The following is a 16,743-nucleotide window of genomic DNA, read 5'->3' on the forward strand; positions in this document are numbered from 1 at the left end:
GAAGCCTTGTGGGCCCAATCCAACTCATTTCTGATGCTATTTAACCCAAGGAGTGAAGAGGGAAACACATGTTAGTTACCATTAGTCATAGTTTAGTTTTAGAAGTAGTTAGAACTAGTTTCTAGAGAGAGAAGCTCTCACTTCTCTCTAGAATTAGGATTAGGATTAGGTTTAGTTCTTAGATCTAGATTTAGATTCATCTTCTTCTACTTCTATCTTCTCAATTCCTTGTAGTTACATTCATTCTTCTCCTATTCTTTTGGTGTAATCTCTTTTATGTTGTTCTTATATTTTGTTGTAGATCTAGTATTGTTCCTTCTACTTTCTTTCAATTCAATTCAAGGTAATTCATAATAATTGTGTTTCTTTTGATTGTTGTTGTTAATTTCTTTCAATAATTGTTGTTAGATTCTCTTCTTGTTGTCAATTTGCTTTGCTTTTCTTTTGTGCCTTCCAAGTGTTTGATGAAATGCTTGGTAGGATTTTAGTGTAGCTTTTGTTCCTCTTGGCTTTGGTTGAGTAATTAGTGACTCTTGAGTTATCTAATCCTTTTGTTGATTGATAATTAGAAGTTGCTAATTGATTTGAATACCTCTAAAGCTAGTCTTTCCTTTAGGAGTTGATTAGGACTTGAGGAATCAAATTGATTCATCCACTTGACTTTCCTCCATGGTTAGAGGTTAACTAAGTGGGAGTAATGGATAATTTGTTATCACAATTGAGGAGGATAACTAGGATAGGACTTCTAGTTCTCATATCTTGCCAAGAGCTTTATTAGTTGTTAGGTTATTTCCCTTGCCATTTATAATTGTTGTCTATAATCTCAAAAACCCCAAAATAACTCACAACCGATAACAAGACACTTTATTGTAAATTCTAGGGAGAACGACCCGAGGTTTAAATACTTCGGTTATTAATTTTAGGGGTTTGTACTTGTGACAAACAAATTTTTGTATGAAAGGATTTTTGCTTGGTTTAGAAACTATACTTTACAATGAGATTTCATTAGTGAAATTCTAAACCGTCAAAAATCCAATCATCAATATACAAAATGATGTTTCATTAACCAACACAATTTAGTGCAATGCTACAACAGGTTTAGTGTGGTTTTAGTCATCTTTAAGCCAATGACGGATCATAAATACAACAAAACAAATGCAAATTCCTGTAGAACTCGATAAACCAATGATCCTAACAAACAAAGAGGATTGATATGCATCCTGAATAAAAGCATTCCATAGTCAATACCACACAAGAGACATAATGGAACCAATTGTAGCCCCAACAACCACCTGGATGAAGAATGGGTATAGGCTATGTATCCATCATTATACCCAGCAACATGGCCTCACATATCATACCAGCATTCCCAAATTTCAGAACTAGAACAGAAGCATCAAACGACAAAGGACAACTAGCTATAAATTGTCCATAAAATGTAGGTTCATAACGGCTCCTTGGAGTCTTTTCCAGTGCACGCATCTGAACAAGCGTGTTCCATGCATCTTCAACAACTTGAGGATTTGGTGCATCCAGAGATTTTTGAAGCAAAACTGCCATCAAAACCATGACAGTTGATCAATGTACAGAGAATTAAAGGAAAAAGCGGGAGAAAAAAGAGAGGAGGGGAGAAAGAGAAGGGGGTGGGATAATGAAAATTACATCTACAATCAGTAAGGCATTTAAAATTATCAAATATTCTGCAACATCCAAGTTACAATATTTAAAGTTATTGCCCACTCTAGATGAATAAACTCAAGCTCTACTATAAGCAGTCTTAAAAATTCAACTTAAATAGAGAGTCTTAACACTATGATTTAATAAAGCCCACAACTGTTAAGAGATATCAGAGCAATATTTGGTAAATATACAAATATTCAAAGTGCTATAGGGATAGAGTTTTCATATAAAAATCATTAGTAACTAGAGTATTCCTATAAAAAGCATTGATGATGATAATAATAATAACAACAACAATAACAATAATGATAATTACAATAGTTTCTTCTCAAGATATCAAGATCATATTAACTAACCTTTTGGATCATTGATAGCCTTAGATCCAGCACAACACAGTGAAAGGGGTTGATAGAATGCTTTTAAGAGATTGTGATTAGGTGGTTACACATTCTTTTTTTCCTCCAGTTTTTGAGTTTAGGGTGGTAGTAATCTTTTCAGTATAGCCTTGTAAGTACTAGGTTCTGGTGGTGAACAAATCTATATATTTAAAAAAGTGAAACTTGTTTAGTGCAATTTTGATGAACAAGGTGCTTGTAGTTGGGAACTCAAATCTTCTATCCTATTTTTCAGTGTGAATAATTTTGAAGATGTTGGATTTGAAAATCTTAAAATAGAAGAAAAAGGGAGGTCTCATGATTTTACAAGTGTTAGATCTTCATTGAAGGAACTAAGGAGACAGGAAAATTCGAAAATGGGATAGAAGATTTCACTTCCCTAATGAGACTTGTACATTACTCATTGATTTTCTTTACTAATGTCATCTTCCCAATCCCCCCAATTTATGTCATGTGCAAGGAGTAATTGTTACTTGTTAGTTCCTATAAATAAATTAAAAAAGAAGAAAAAAATTATTTTTTATTCTATGGTCATCTTGAATAGCTTATTCTTGGTATAAAGTATAAATCACTTCTTCCTAGTTATCATACAAAATGCCTTTGTATTATAGATAGAGGTTCTTATACCCAAATAATTTTTACCAAGTTTTCAATGCCTAGCAAGTAAATATTGTAAATATGTATTATTTGGGGTCACTTTGATAAAAAGATAACATTATGTTGGTGTTGTAAAAACTGATTAAATTATAGTATCTGTATTCTAACCCTATCATGAAAATTTGTTCAAACACATTTGTCCTTCTCAAAGCAGCTTCTTTCTTCTTTCTTTTTCATTTTTTCTTAAGAAAAATAGTTTTGTAGACTTCCAAAGTATACTACAACTAATTGGGCTACTATAGTAATACTTCTAATTGAGCTACTCATGGCTATTTGGCCCCATTTCTGTTACAGAAATTTAAACTAATCGTCTCTCTTTCCTTTTTCTTTTTTAATTTATTTATTTTTTATCCTATTTTCTTAATACATTTTATACCTCAGATAAAGAAAAAGTGTTAAAATCTGATATTAAAATTCAAAGCAGGTTTGGTACCGGTTATTTCTTGTGTTTATTATGTACAAGAACAAATCAAACCTACATATAAAATGAAGAACCATGAACAGGAGGGTTTATTATTTGCTTGGAATGTGGGGTGTAGAAGTATCATTTTGGAGGGTGATGCAGAGTTATCGAGAGAGAGAAGACAAGAGTTCAACCATTCTCACAATGGCACCACTGCAGGATATCCTTAAATATGTTGGCTGGTTTATAGGTTTAGTAGTTGTATAGTTGTATTATTTGTAGGGAATATAATAAAGTGACCAATTTTCTATATCAGCAACATAATAAGCATAAAAGTATATCAAGCAATTAAACCTGCAAGAGAATCCAAGCATACAGCTGTTACAAGGCACCCTTCCAAGTTTAGTAAGGAAAGGTTTTGCAACCCTGAAATGAACCAAGACATCATCGAAAATTAATGAAGCATAGATAATTATGAAATACTGAAACTCAAGAATTCTGTTCAAACTGGCAAGCTGAGATGCTAGTATTGTATATTAGTACTGTTTATAGTTCACACTGCAACATGTCTACTTACTAACATAAACAATATCAACTACAGAAATTACAAGGACAAATGGAAAAATAAAGAGACTTTTCCAAGAATGATTTATACAACTGAAATCTACATCAAAAAAATGAAGCACAAGGAAGATTGGATATATAACTGAAATTTTTTCCCCGAAAAGACAAATTGATTGGTTGATGGCTGCATTCAGAATTATAACCATATATTCACATAAAAACAGAAAACAAAGAAAAATCCATGGAAGAAGATGAAAATGCTAGGTTGAACCTATAAAATAAAAAATCCTAATTGTTCTGAAACACCACAAAAATACAAGGAAACGAAAAGTACCTTTTAGAAAGCTGATGCCAAAATTAGTGACTTTACTGCAAGAAATCTCAAGACTCTCCAAACACGCCAACTCTGGAAGCAAATTGAATAAAATACATTGTTCTGTTAATCATTGAACCATGTGTTGACTAAAACAACAGTGACTATACTTCCATATGTACACATCACACTGACAATTATACAGTAGTTAAGCATAGTTGCAATGTGTTCTTTCTTAGAGAAATAAAAGTATTCACACACTTGAACTCATTAGCCTTCAGGAGAAAAGGTTTTGATATCTTCAATTCCATACAAGATAACCATAAAACAGACCCTGTTTTATCTAATTCCTAAACCAGCCGACCTTGTAACCATTGAAACAGCTACACTAATTACTGATATTAGAGAAATACTTAAATATTTTGGCAGCACCGCACCTGACCAGTAAAAGCATAGCATACGGCAGACAACATGATTCATACCATCAGATTAAATTCATAATATTATATTTAAAATGTTTAAACATGATCTGGATCTCAGAAGTGTTAATCTTTCTAACTACCTTTCCTAAACATCGTAGTTTCTAGCCATTGAGATCAAGGTTCTCGCACCATAAACATGACAAAACCTTGTTGATCTTAGAATCTAGATCAATTATGTGAACTTATTTAAAAAAAATGCGACTAACCATAAGAACAAGTTTGAATAATCCATCAAAGCAAGAAGCTCGATATATTACTTACTAGAGAGCAAAACAGAGAGAAAAAGAAAGAGAGAGGGGGGATGCATACTCCTTTATTGAAAGCAGCAACGAAGAGGTCGGTGGCAAGGCCAAGAAAGCACAATGAGAAGCAAAGCCCATTCTGGAGGTGCACTGTCAGTAAGGACATCTTCATCTCCATGAAGATCCAAATGAGAGTGGTGATTATGAAGATTGTGGTGATATGGTAATTATTATTATTATTATTATTATTATTATTATTATTATTATTATTATTATTATTATTATTATTATTATTATTATTATTATTATTATTAAATTACTGAATTCTACATCTTATTATCAAAAAATAGAAATTCAACTAATTTTAATTCAGTTTGATTGAAATCCAATAATAAAGGTTAGAATTTTCTGATAAATATCTTTTCCTTTGACAAAATTCACAATTAAGTGTATGGTACTATGACTCTTCTATGTGGGCAAAGCATGATGTTCTGGCCATGCTGTCTCCAACATGGAGAAGCTCCTTGGAAGATGCTTTTTTTTGGATTGGTGGTTGGAGACCAACCATGGCTTTTCACCTTCTATATTCCAAGGTTGGGTTGCAATTTGAGGCCAAGTTGGATGAAGTCCTTCAGGGTCTAAGAACATCTGATTTGGGTGATCTATTAGCAACTCAGCTAGCTCAAATTGATGAGATTCAGAAGAGGACAATCACAGAGGAGAGGAAAATCACAGATATGATGGCAACACATCAAGAAACAGTGGCAGATGCATCAATGGTGGAACTTTCTCATGCTGTTTCTTAGATGTTAAGGGCCAATGAAACTGACAAGGGTGGAAAGAAAGAGGTAGAGGAGAGGGTTGATTCAGCTCTGATGCCAAAGGAGGAAGGATTGAAGGAGATTTTGCAAAGTGCTGATGGTTTAAGGCTTAGAACACTTCAAGGTATTGTCAATATTCTGAGGCCAAAACAGTGCATTCACTTCTTGATTGCAGCTACAGAACTACACCTCAGGCTGCATGAGTGGGGCAAGAAGAGGGATACAAGCAGAAGGGTCAATGAAGGCACTTATAGTGATGAGGGTACAACCCATGATTTGTCAACTTCAAGATAACACTAACAATTGCAACTTTGGAACCATTCAGAATCAAGGATTCTACCTTGGATTTTTATCTTGTTTTATTTAAGACACATTTAATTAGGATAGCATGAAAGCAAACTAAATTTTTTCTATTGTTGTTGTCTGCAATAAACCCAGCAAAGGGTCTTATTGATTTATGCATCGATTTGAGTTAGACCTCTGCTTAAATATCATGTGATCAATTGCAATATTTCACATTGGCAAAATGTTAAATGAATTCAGGTTTCTGAAACAAACCAAGGCATACTTATGAACATAATAACATTGCAAAGTACATCTAACTAGCCATTAAACATATTACAAGCACAATGAAGTATTTCCATAATCCATCTTAAGAACAATGCCGTTTGAAATAAGATCATTACCTTAGTAATAGACTTTTGAGAACTCAAGCAAGCCACAGCATCTTTCACCTCTACAGTAACACCAAAGATTGGATACAGTTAAAATATATGGACAGTTTTGGTATGTAATAATTCAATATTTGAAAGAAACAGAAAAATTGATTCGAAACTTATTAGAGTAAAATTGAACCTTTTTATCTAACTTGCGATTGGACTTTGATTCTGCCCTGCAAAAGCGAGAGAAGAACATAAATAACTGCAAACTCTAGCTCAAATCGCAAAGTAGATTTTAAACTTTGGAAACTAGGAAAACAGGGAAGGAGGGGAAGATATTAACTTTTCCCCTGGCCATGGACAGAAAAGCCAGCAAGGATGGGGATGACGTGCCGAGCTACCTGGGTTCCGGATAGATGGAAGAGGAAGAAGCAGGAGCGCTGAGCCTAGGGACGCGGCGGCAAAGAAACTAGGGCTAAGGTTTTGACGTTTTGGTTTGGGATTTTCACTGGTTTGCTTCAGAGGGGGCATGATTAGGGGAATTGGAGAAAATGAAGTTCTTTTTATGTTTTGCTTTGCTTCAGGGGGCACGAATAATTAGGGGAATTGAAGAAGATGAAGAACGATTGATTTTTTATATATATATTTTTGTTTTGTTGTTTAAATTAATTGAAACTATAAAATTAAGATTAATTGATGTCTATTTTAATAATTTTCATCTAAAAATGATTTTGAATAGTGTAATTCAAACAATATTTATTTTACTATAATCCATTTTTATATAAAGATGGCCAAACATAAATCACTTCAATACAAACTCACTTTTCATCAAAATCAAGTTTGCAAAATCAATTTTATACAAACTGGTATCCAAACACACACGGAGTATCTTTGAAGGATTAACCAAATAAGAACATAAAACAAAATGTACTCTCTAAAATAACAGTTTTGTTAAAAATCGTGTCAATATACATCACATTAAAGGAAGAGAAAATTCTTCAGAACAGTTTTGATGAGTTGTGCTTAAATCTTAAGAGTGCTTATTCCCAGCCAGTGAGGACAACACCTCCGGGTGCAGGAACGGAAGCCTGTGGAGCTGGAACTGGCTCCCAGTCACCTGCAGCTGCGGATACAAAAGAACTTAGGTCAAATATATTGCCATCACAGTTTCTGACAGAACTATGGTAAGGCGTACCGATTTTCTTGCATATTGAGGGAGAACGATTCAACACAACAACAATCTAGAATTATTTGACTAGAACATATTAGAAGCAAATGCGACAATTATGTTGCATCAAATTTAACAGACTAATGGGAGAACAAATACACAGACTTGATAGACAGAAAATTTCAATAGATAAAATTGAACTTAAATCACGCATGTGACTAACAGATCCAGAGTAGAAACAATTATTCTTACCAGCATCTGGGGCCCAGTTAGCAGGTGCAGCTACAATGGGTTGTTGAGGAACTGGTTCAGTCCAGGATTGTTCAGCTGTAACAGCCCCCCATTCCCCATCAGCTGCAGGGAAGCCGGCAATGCCAGCAGCACCAAAATCTTGAATGGCATATTTTGGGGCAGATGGTAATTCCTCCTCCTCTTGTTGCTTGGCCTCTTCAGGTTCTCTATAGAAAAATAAATCCACCTACACATGAAAAGTCGACATAATTTAGCTAAAGTTCAAAGGAAACAACATAATAAGACTACTATCTTTTGATAAAATATGAAATTTTTTGGGTTTTAGGACAGGCGTGTAGCAAAATTGGTTTAGAACATCTGTATAATTTTGAACCCCAAACTATTTTATCATGTGAATTACTCAAATTTTTTACACCTGTATGTACTGCAAGAAAGATTGTTCTAAAAAAGTGCATACCAGATGAGACATTTGCAATGCAAACATTGGAAAACACACAATAAATCTAAAAGAGCTACAAAATAATAATAGTTCAACCCGTTAAGAGCAAAATTAGTTTACCATCACATCCCACTTAAGCCTTGGACGAATAGTACCCCTTATCTGCAGAACCATCCTTGCTAATTACCAAAACAGACAACCAATATTGTGCTTCCCCTTGTTATTGGCAAGAATGCCAACATCAACATAGCGCATCGGAGAATCAGTGTCGTAGAAGGCAATCGTCGGAATATTTCCAAGAGCACCTTTCTTAATGGGCTGCACATATTTTAAAAAATAAAAAAATAGAAAAGCAAACTCAAAATGAGATAAACTAATAACAGAATTTCAAACTCCCATAAAAACATATTGACAGTTAATTGTGAAACAACATACACCACTACACTCAACACAAGTGAAAAAAATAAGTTTCAAACATCTAAAAAAAGTGGCACCTGATGATCAGTCCTTGGATCAGTAAGAATGAGTAGGCGAGGCTCGTTATAGGATGTCTGCATCTGATTAGTGAATGTTCCAGGAGTGTGCCTTCCAGCAATTACATTCGCACCCGTGTATTGGGCAAACTTCAAGACTGCCCTCTGACCATATGGCCTAGCAGACTGAACAATGATGTCCTGAGGGTTCTCGATGGCAACAATAATCCTAGCAGCAAGTTGGAGCTTCTCCCATGTCTTGCCAAGGTTAATTATGTAGATACCTGGGGACAAAGAATACGAAAAATCAACCAAGCCATAAAAATATTTTCCTACTGCAAAGGGAAGCATCGGAAAGATTAAAGGCGTGTATATGGTTCATAAATTTTGGGACAAAAGTTGCTTTTTCATCAGAAACTCATTGGTAAAATTATGATAATAAGCTGTTTTGAAAACAATGTGATAATGCAAATACACATATTCATGTCAAAATCCTTATTAATAATTAAATTGACCCTTTCAATCAATAGCACAAACCAAATCGAGAACAATTGACAAACACTAGTCTATAACAAACTAATAAAAATGTCTCCCAAAAAAAGAACCCTACACACGAAAAGATAAATAGAAGAAAAAATGCTAAATCCACTGAAGAGCAAGGAGTATCTGGACCCCAAAGAAATTACACAAATATGTGTTTTTCATTAGATTTCAAGAACTAAACTAGTCGTATAACCCTAAAGAAAATATCAAAAGAAGCGTGGGTTACCATCATTGCGGTGCTTGAAAATGTAGCGTTCCATCTGGAAGTCGCAGTTTTTGGTTCCAAGATGAACCTCAGCTGCGAGCATCATTTGGATGTCTTGCTCCTTCTGCGAGAGCTGGCGCGACACTGCAGCGGTTGTGGCGGCGGAAGTGGCCATCGTTGGGGAGGAGAGTTGGTCTCTTGAGAGATTCGTAGTAGCAGCCGCAGTTATAAGAAGAAGGTTTCACGACATAGGGTTTTTTAAAAGGGTTGTTTTTCTCACAAGGGCTTTTATGGCCGGTTGAAGTTACTCTAAATATATAACAGAGTTTATTTTTTGGACTCTACTTCAATCTTAGACTCAATAAAATCTAAATATTTTTGTGCCCCAATTATATCAGGTTTAAATTAGGTTAAAATTGGGTCTTTAAAACTTTAACAACAATTTATAAAAAAATTTATGATACACTTATTTATAAAAAAGAAATTTATTATTAAAAAGTTGATATTCATATTTGAATTTAAATTTATGCATAAATTCTAATTTGATGCTTTTTTATCTATTTTCTAATTCAACAAGTGATTAAAAATAAAACAATAAGCTTATAATTATTATAACATAATATTAAAATTAATTTAAAACATATATATCTTTTTTAGATCCCTTAGGATACACATGGATCGAGTGAAGGCAAGTTCGCCTTGACTCGGACCTAGTCTGAAATAATGACCCGGTCTATTTTTGAGACCCTTATCCGATTTTAAACCTAGTAAAATCACACCAAATTAACCCCTAAAATATTCGAGATCGGATCAAGTCTTTGGACTAGACCGGACTATGTGCATCGCTATTTCTCACAATCAATCAGTTGAGATTTGAAAAGTATAGATGTTATTCCAAAATGATTAAAAATCTTAAAGAGAATAAAACCACTAAAATTACTTGAAATTATCAAATATTTTAAACAAAATTACCTTTGAAATTTGTTAATGATAAAGATATTTTTAATTATTCTAAAATATGATAAAAATAATAAAATATAAAATGCTATTTTTTATAAGTAACAAATAATATTTATATTTGATAAGTTACTTGTTTATTTAATTTGAAATTTTGTGAGAATATGGAAGTTTTGAACTTTTCTGGAGAGTTGGAGTTTGGGGACGGTGCTAAGTGGAGTAGTAAAAGTGGAATAGTAAAAGAAAAGAGAAGACATTCAATAAGGTAGGATTAGGATTTTCAATAAGTGAAATTACTAAAAAGCTCTTAGCCCATAAATTTACTAGTCCAGAATACATTGTTACTTCAAACTAAATTTTACTCAAGTTACAAATACATTCAGCATAGAGACCAGTGACCCACCATAACCCCCAAATGTGAGCCCAAACCTAGATTCATGTACATATCTAGTACAAAGTTCACGACGAATATGAAAAAACTATTGGAGTAAACTGATGACAAAGGTAGTCAACTAATAAAATTAGGAAGCATTAAACCAATTAATTACTGCATTGCTACATAGATTAAAATTTAAAAAGGCATCAAAGCATGCTTCAGTAAAAATTCCTTCCATTCTAAAAAATATACAGTGCCAGTGATCATTGCCAAAGTTGATTAACAGACAAAAATGTTATGCTGAAATATGTTCACCCCACAACTTTTAGTTATACACAGTCTTAGTAAAATGGATGGTTCACGATCTTATCTCCGACCTTTTTTCAGTAGATCTTTTCACCTCTGCCTCTCGCCGTTTTTGCTGCCTGCCCAACAAAAACACCGTCACTGTATCAATCGCATGTTGTCATCTCTTGTTAGTTTTGTGGATCTCTCTCGTTAGCTTTCATATGTCATCTATTCTAGTCCCACCTCTCTCCTCTATATGATTGAACAAATGCCAAACTGGAATCAAGATACATAAATACAACGCATAAAATTCAAGGTTGTTTATGTACTTACACAAATAGCATGTACCCACTGCCAGCATTAACAGCAGATAGAATTGCTGCATGAGCCCCAACAGTAGATACAGAATCCTGCCCCACAGAGGGCAGAGGATTTTTTCGATCACCATCCACCTGGAACAAAATCATTCACTAAAAATTTGTTAGCACAATGAGCCAATTAAGAATGTCCCTGAAGTTGCAGTTGACAAAGTTTAGATGAACACCTTATCCCATTTTGATTTTTTGTTCTGTCTACCATCCCGATTAATAGAGTCAGCTATAGGTGGCACCAAACCACTTGCAGCCACAGCAGAACCACCTGTGCAAAAACAATATCATAAAAGCACTATAAGATAACATCATAAATATATGAAAAATGACACCTAAGAAAAAGCTTCACTATTGCACAAAACATCTAGGAGGTTTCTGGACCTGCAACAGGCAAGCTGATTCTGGGAGCACCTGCTGCTACAATTCCCGGTTGTGTTCCCCCAGCGATAAATTCCATCTTCTGTGCTTTCTTCTTCTCATGTTCTTTCCTTTCACTTTCACGCCTCATATCAGCCTCTGTTTGTTCATTTAAGGCACCAAAAAATAAATAGAAGTTAAAAAATAGAAAAACCAGTATTTGCTGCAAAATCAAGAGAAATAAAATAGATGAGATTGGAAAAATATTAAAAACAGATGCTCAGAGATGGAAGCCAAAATATAGACATGCCAAGAACTAATGCCTAAACCTAGCAAATATTCAGTTTGCCAAGTCAAGACCAAGAAAAATTGACAATCAAAAAATTAATAGAAAAATCTATAAGGCCTCATTTTCTTGAAGGTAACATTACATAATCTGATAAAATTATACTTCATCAAGAGTATAATAATTACTATAAAAGGTAGTGCTGCATTGCAGCCCAAAAGATAACCTCTAATGTATTTGTAGTGCAAGCAAAACACATTCTGACAGTTAAAAAAGGATTTTAACATCATTAAATACTTTAAAGTTTAAACACACTGCCAGCTTGGAATAAACAACCTACTGTGGCCTAACACACAAGCCGTCATAACCAACAAATGTAGACAGACATCTACAGACCAAGGTAACCAATAGCAGCAAAATGAGCAGATGCGCCAAGGTTTTTAGTAGTGCAGATTTATAGTATTGATAACAAGTAGTTGAGTTTTAAGAACTAATGTGTATCAGAGATTATTTACAGGGTATCTACAATCTTGGGTACAGTGCCGCTCTATGATCTGCTATACCATCATAGCATCTTTGCGGTTTGTTCACCCAGCTGCACCATGCCACTATCAAAGCTTAACTACTATGGTCCAGACAGTAAAATAGTATGCATGATAAATTTAACAAAATCATGGAAAAGAGTAAAATGTAGACTAACATGGCAAATAACAGTCAGGAAATAAGGAGAGAAGCAGCAGTTACTGACCAATTTCATCAAAGAAGTCGCTTGAATCATATCCATGAGGGTCAAATACATCTTTACTGAAGCAAGACCCTATTTGGTCAATTTCTTGATACCTCACTGCATGCAATAAGAAGTCAGGATTTCGATAGTTCTTTCTGTTGCGAACTTCGGCATTAAAACTTTTTCCAGCCTTCTTATACTCCAAGAACTTATTTATTTTTCTCTGCAATCGAAAAAGAATCCATAATTACAGAATTACAGCCAACTTTTAAGGGATAGTACTGAGAAGAGAAGGGGGCATCCACTAGAAAATATTAATGTCTAGATAGTATAAAACTGAGGTAAAAGATCTACAAAATAGAACCCTCTAATTATTAACAGAAGGTATTTCATTGAGGCAATTAGAAAACATGGATTGCTAAATCATTACCAAAGAATGTTCTTGCACAAAAAATTGAGGGAACTTACAATTAAATCCAACATCAAACCAGCGCAGAAGACAAGCTAAGTGGTTTACTTAACTTATTGAATGCTACTTTACAATCTATTAAAATGGTATTCAACTGTTGATAATATTCAAATGCTGTAACAAAACTTACTTGCAGTTCCTCTGAGCATTTTGCTTTTGGTGGAGGAGGGAGAAATTTATTCAATGGGTCTTCAGCTTTTTGCTCATCTTGACCTGCTTCTACAGGTTCTGCATCATCAGGTCCAATCATGGCATCATCATTCATTGTATCAGATTTCAACTGCTCAGATAATTGAGGAGTGTTTGCTTGATTGCTAGGTGTCATAACGTGGACTGCTCCAGATGGTGTTCTATCTAGCAAATCACCTGCAATTACATGTTCCAGAGGGTAGTAAGTTAGAGGCAGGAGAAATGAACATGTAGCAAACTAGCAATTGTACTGTATTTGAATAAAAATTAAATCAAGCAATATCATCTTTCGAATACAGGATTGCTACTCTTCCCATCCCAAATTACACCGCATTCTAAGCATGAGTTAAATGCATAAAGATGCATTTCAATCACGATTTATCATAAGTATCATACAAGTTTCATCGGATTTCAATCATCATTGTAATATCATATTGCACTTACCATTGGTCAAATTAAGCTGGTCCCCATACATGACTCGAACACTGCCTCCTATCTGTCCTTCCTGCAATCATTGGCAACAAACACACCCATCATTCTCACTTCCAAAGAAAACCGAAGAGAAAACATAAGATTCTACAAAAGGAGTGTACCTCAGGCTCAGGAGACATTGCAACTTCGTCATGACCATAGTCCACTATAGTAAGCTTTCCTCTCCCGCTCCTCGTCGAATCCGACGGCAGCACCGCCACCACTCGTTTGTGTTAACACGCTGCGGCGTTGGAGTTCCAAACCTGCGCTTCTCCGCCGGCGTGGACACCTCGTCCGCAACTCCATCGTTACTTGAATCAACCCCTGCCATTCTATCCGCGTCGGTGGCAGTCAAATTTACCTCCGCAGCGAATCCTCCGGCGGCGGCGTCCTCGTTCTGCTCGTGGCGCATATCTATCTCTTGGTTATCTTCTTCATCTTCTTCGGCGTCCTCCATATCGTCGTCTCCATCGTCGTTGTACATGGACAATAAGGCTATACCTTCAGATTGCTTTCTTCTTGGATGCCATTGGCAGAAGCTAGGGTTCCGGCGAGGGAACAAATGAAGAGATTGTTTCCTGTGAAGGGTTGAAATTGAGTGACAGGGAAGTGTTGTTGAGCTGCGAGTGAAGGGAATTTGAACGAGAAAATTGGAATTAGGAGGGACCAGAGAAGATGGAAAAAGGTTGAATCAGGAAGAACCAGAGAAAGACTCAACACCGATGCAAATGATGAATCGAAATTCGAAAACACAGGTGTTTCTTTTTTTTCATGGATGGGCCGGACAGACCCGACCCGATCATACCGGGTTTTTTGGTGTAAAAATTAATATTGGAGTTCAGCCCAATATAATGAACCCATTTTTATTTGGCCTGGACAATGAGCCCATTTTTATACAATCTCAACCACCAAAACCTTTGGGCCTGAGAGCCTATAAACTGACAACAGCAACAAAAAAAATGATAGAAGTGATCCAGTTATTATGATCCACTGGTTAAATAATAAAAGAAGTGATCGCAATCATAGAAAAACTAGGAATGAAGAGAATGAGGAGAAAATGGTGTTGCTTGAAGAGGACGACATCTCTGAGAAATCTATGCATGCATAAAAAGTCTGATTGCGAGAATTTTTTTGATCACGTCTTTTCTATTGGCAAGATGGAGAGTGCAATGCATGCAATTTGGAAGACGTCTAAAAGAGTTTTACATAATGGAAGAGAGGAGTAACCGATTTCAGTTTTTCTTTAGGAAGAAAACTGATGCATTGAGAGTAGAACGAAGATCGCCATGGCTATTCAAAAAATTTTATTCTCCATCTGTGTTGATGGATGAAGGTCAAGGATCCGAAGAGATGCGGATCAGAGCTCTTTAAGTTTGGGTTCAATTATGGAATTTACCTAAACAATTTAAAATCCCATATGGTAGATGTAAATTGGGAAACAAATTAAGGGATATAAGTGATATTGACTTCTTTGAAGTAAGAGGAAAGGCGTTAAGGATCATCAAGGTCAAAGTGAAAATTGACGGAGGAAAAAGATCGAAGGATTCTCTCAAAATTTCTTGCCTTAATCAGGTCAAAGTGAAAGTAGACTTGAGATATGAAAAATTTGGAGTTTTTTGCACCTATTGTACCTATTTCTTAGTCCATGACTAAAAATATTGCCAAAAGTTCTTGGATGATTCAAAAAAAATATCAAAGGATTATATTACGGAATGGATGAAAATAGATAAGATTGCAAAGAGAATAGACAACAAGAATGACACCAAATAGGCCTACACTAGATTATTTGGTGCATCCATTTATCAGCCGAGGAAGAAGCCAGCCCCTTCACGATTCATTGAGAGTTTCTCGGGCCTATGAATGCAAGAGAATAAAAAGGATACAGCCACCAAGGACATTATACATGAAAAGGTGAAATATGATGAATTACAAAGAGTATCAGAAGAATCTTGGAATGTAATCACACGTGATGGTTCCCGGTGGTATTAGAAGAAATTTTCAGCCTCATGAATATAAATGACTGAATAGCAAATTTTTCAACAACACCAATCGATTGTCCTAAATGAATGAGTCTACAATTGGTGGGTGCCAGTCGTGAAGTTGCACCAAAAGCCTCACGAGGATACTAAGTTGGAATTGTCGAGGTTTGGGGAGACCCTAACAATCCAAAACCTGAAAGGGATATATCAATTGCACTCTTCCGAGGTTGTTTTTGTCTGTGAAACTAAGAATTAACCTCGTCTAGTAGAAAGTAAACTCAGGTTGTGTAGGTTGTTGATTTGAGTTTATGAATTCGTCAGACATAGTTGGTGGTAGTCTTTTAGCTTGGAAGAAATTGAAGGAGGTGAGAATCATTTCGACTGGTGAATTCTATATTGTTGCAAAAGTTAATGATGTGAATAAGAAGTTAGTTGTTATCTACATGAGAATATCATATTAAAATCATTTGGGTCAATTTGGTGAGTTTTCAACTATACTACAACAATTCCAAGACAAAATGGTAATAATGGTGAATTTTAATACTATTGTAAGTCAAGAAGAAAAGAAGGGAACAACCTTAAATCCTAGTCTTTTATAGTAGATTTTATTAATTTTGTCATTGAAAATGGTTTGTGGACTTAGAGATGATTGGTAGAAATTTTACTTGGTCTAATAAATGAAAAAGAATAGAGTAAATTTTGGAGAGATTAGATCGTGCAATGACAAATGGTAATTAGATGAATGAGTACCCAGTAGCTTCAGTTCTTCGGCTACCTGAAAATGGATCATCCCATATTCTAGTTCCAAGAACTTTGATGTGAGAATTCTACAATCCATCAAATAATTACCAATGCTTGGATATCAGTATTTGAATGGTTAATTATGTTTGTCTTCTCCTAGAAAATGAAGATTTGCAGGCATAAACTAGTTTAGTGGCAACACATCTCAAGAACCAATTCGAAAGTAGAAATTTTAA

General features: G+C 35.0%; 1 protein-coding gene and 3 pseudogenes across 2 annotated transcripts; 1 reads left to right on the forward strand and 3 right to left on the reverse strand.

The window, feature by feature from the left end:
- The first annotated feature begins 5,206 nt into the window (after nt 1-5,206).
- LOC112722527 (protein DELAY OF GERMINATION 1-like) lies at nt 5,207-6,077 on the forward strand (annotated as a pseudogene).
- Nucleotides 6,078-7,256: 1,179 nt separating this feature from the next.
- On the reverse strand, nt 7,257-9,471 carry LOC112740230 (small ribosomal subunit protein uS2-like; annotated as a pseudogene).
- Nucleotides 9,472-10,766: 1,295 nt separating this feature from the next.
- Nucleotides 10,767-13,824, reverse strand: LOC112740219 (uncharacterized). Of its 2 annotated transcripts, none has more exons than XM_072215862.1 (7): nt 13,761-13,824; nt 13,258-13,493; nt 12,680-12,881; nt 11,670-11,804; nt 11,462-11,556; nt 11,251-11,369; nt 10,767-11,050 (listed from the first exon to the last, which is right to left on the reverse strand). In XM_072215862.1, exons 1-7 carry the CDS (start codon nt 13,789-13,791, stop codon nt 11,026-11,028), a joined length of 843 nt encoding a protein of 280 aa, XP_072071963.1. In that variant the 5' UTR covers nt 13,792-13,824; the 3' UTR covers nt 10,767-11,025. The 2 variants fall into 2 exon arrangements, with proteins under 2 accessions (XP_072071963.1, XP_025644790.3); XM_025789005.3 differs by having other exon boundaries at nt 10,767-11,054.
- Nucleotides 13,825-13,855: 31 nt separating this feature from the next.
- On the reverse strand, nt 13,856-14,469 carry LOC140176649 (uncharacterized; annotated as a pseudogene).
- Nucleotides 14,470-16,743: the final 2,274 nt, after the last annotated feature.

Source organism: Arachis hypogaea, chromosome 2 (assembly GCF_003086295.3).
Source record: "Arachis hypogaea cultivar Tifrunner chromosome 2, arahy.Tifrunner.gnm2.J5K5, whole genome shotgun sequence".
Taxonomy (NCBI): domain Eukaryota; kingdom Viridiplantae; phylum Streptophyta; class Magnoliopsida; order Fabales; family Fabaceae; genus Arachis; species Arachis hypogaea.

Excerpts from the sequence above, each read along its gene's own strand:
- LOC112740219 (XM_025789005.3), bottom strand. The coding sequence starts at position 13,791 with ATGTATGGGGACCAGCTTAATTTGACCAATG. Across the intron at positions 11,557-11,669 it reads AATCAGCTTGCCTGTTGCAG|GTGGTTCTGCTGTGGCTGCA; the intron begins GTCCAGAAACCT and ends GTTTTTGCACAG. Across the intron at positions 11,055-11,250 it reads AGTGGGTACATGCTATTTGT|GCAGCAAAAACGGCGAGAGG; the intron begins GTAAGTACATAA and ends TTTGTTGGGCAG.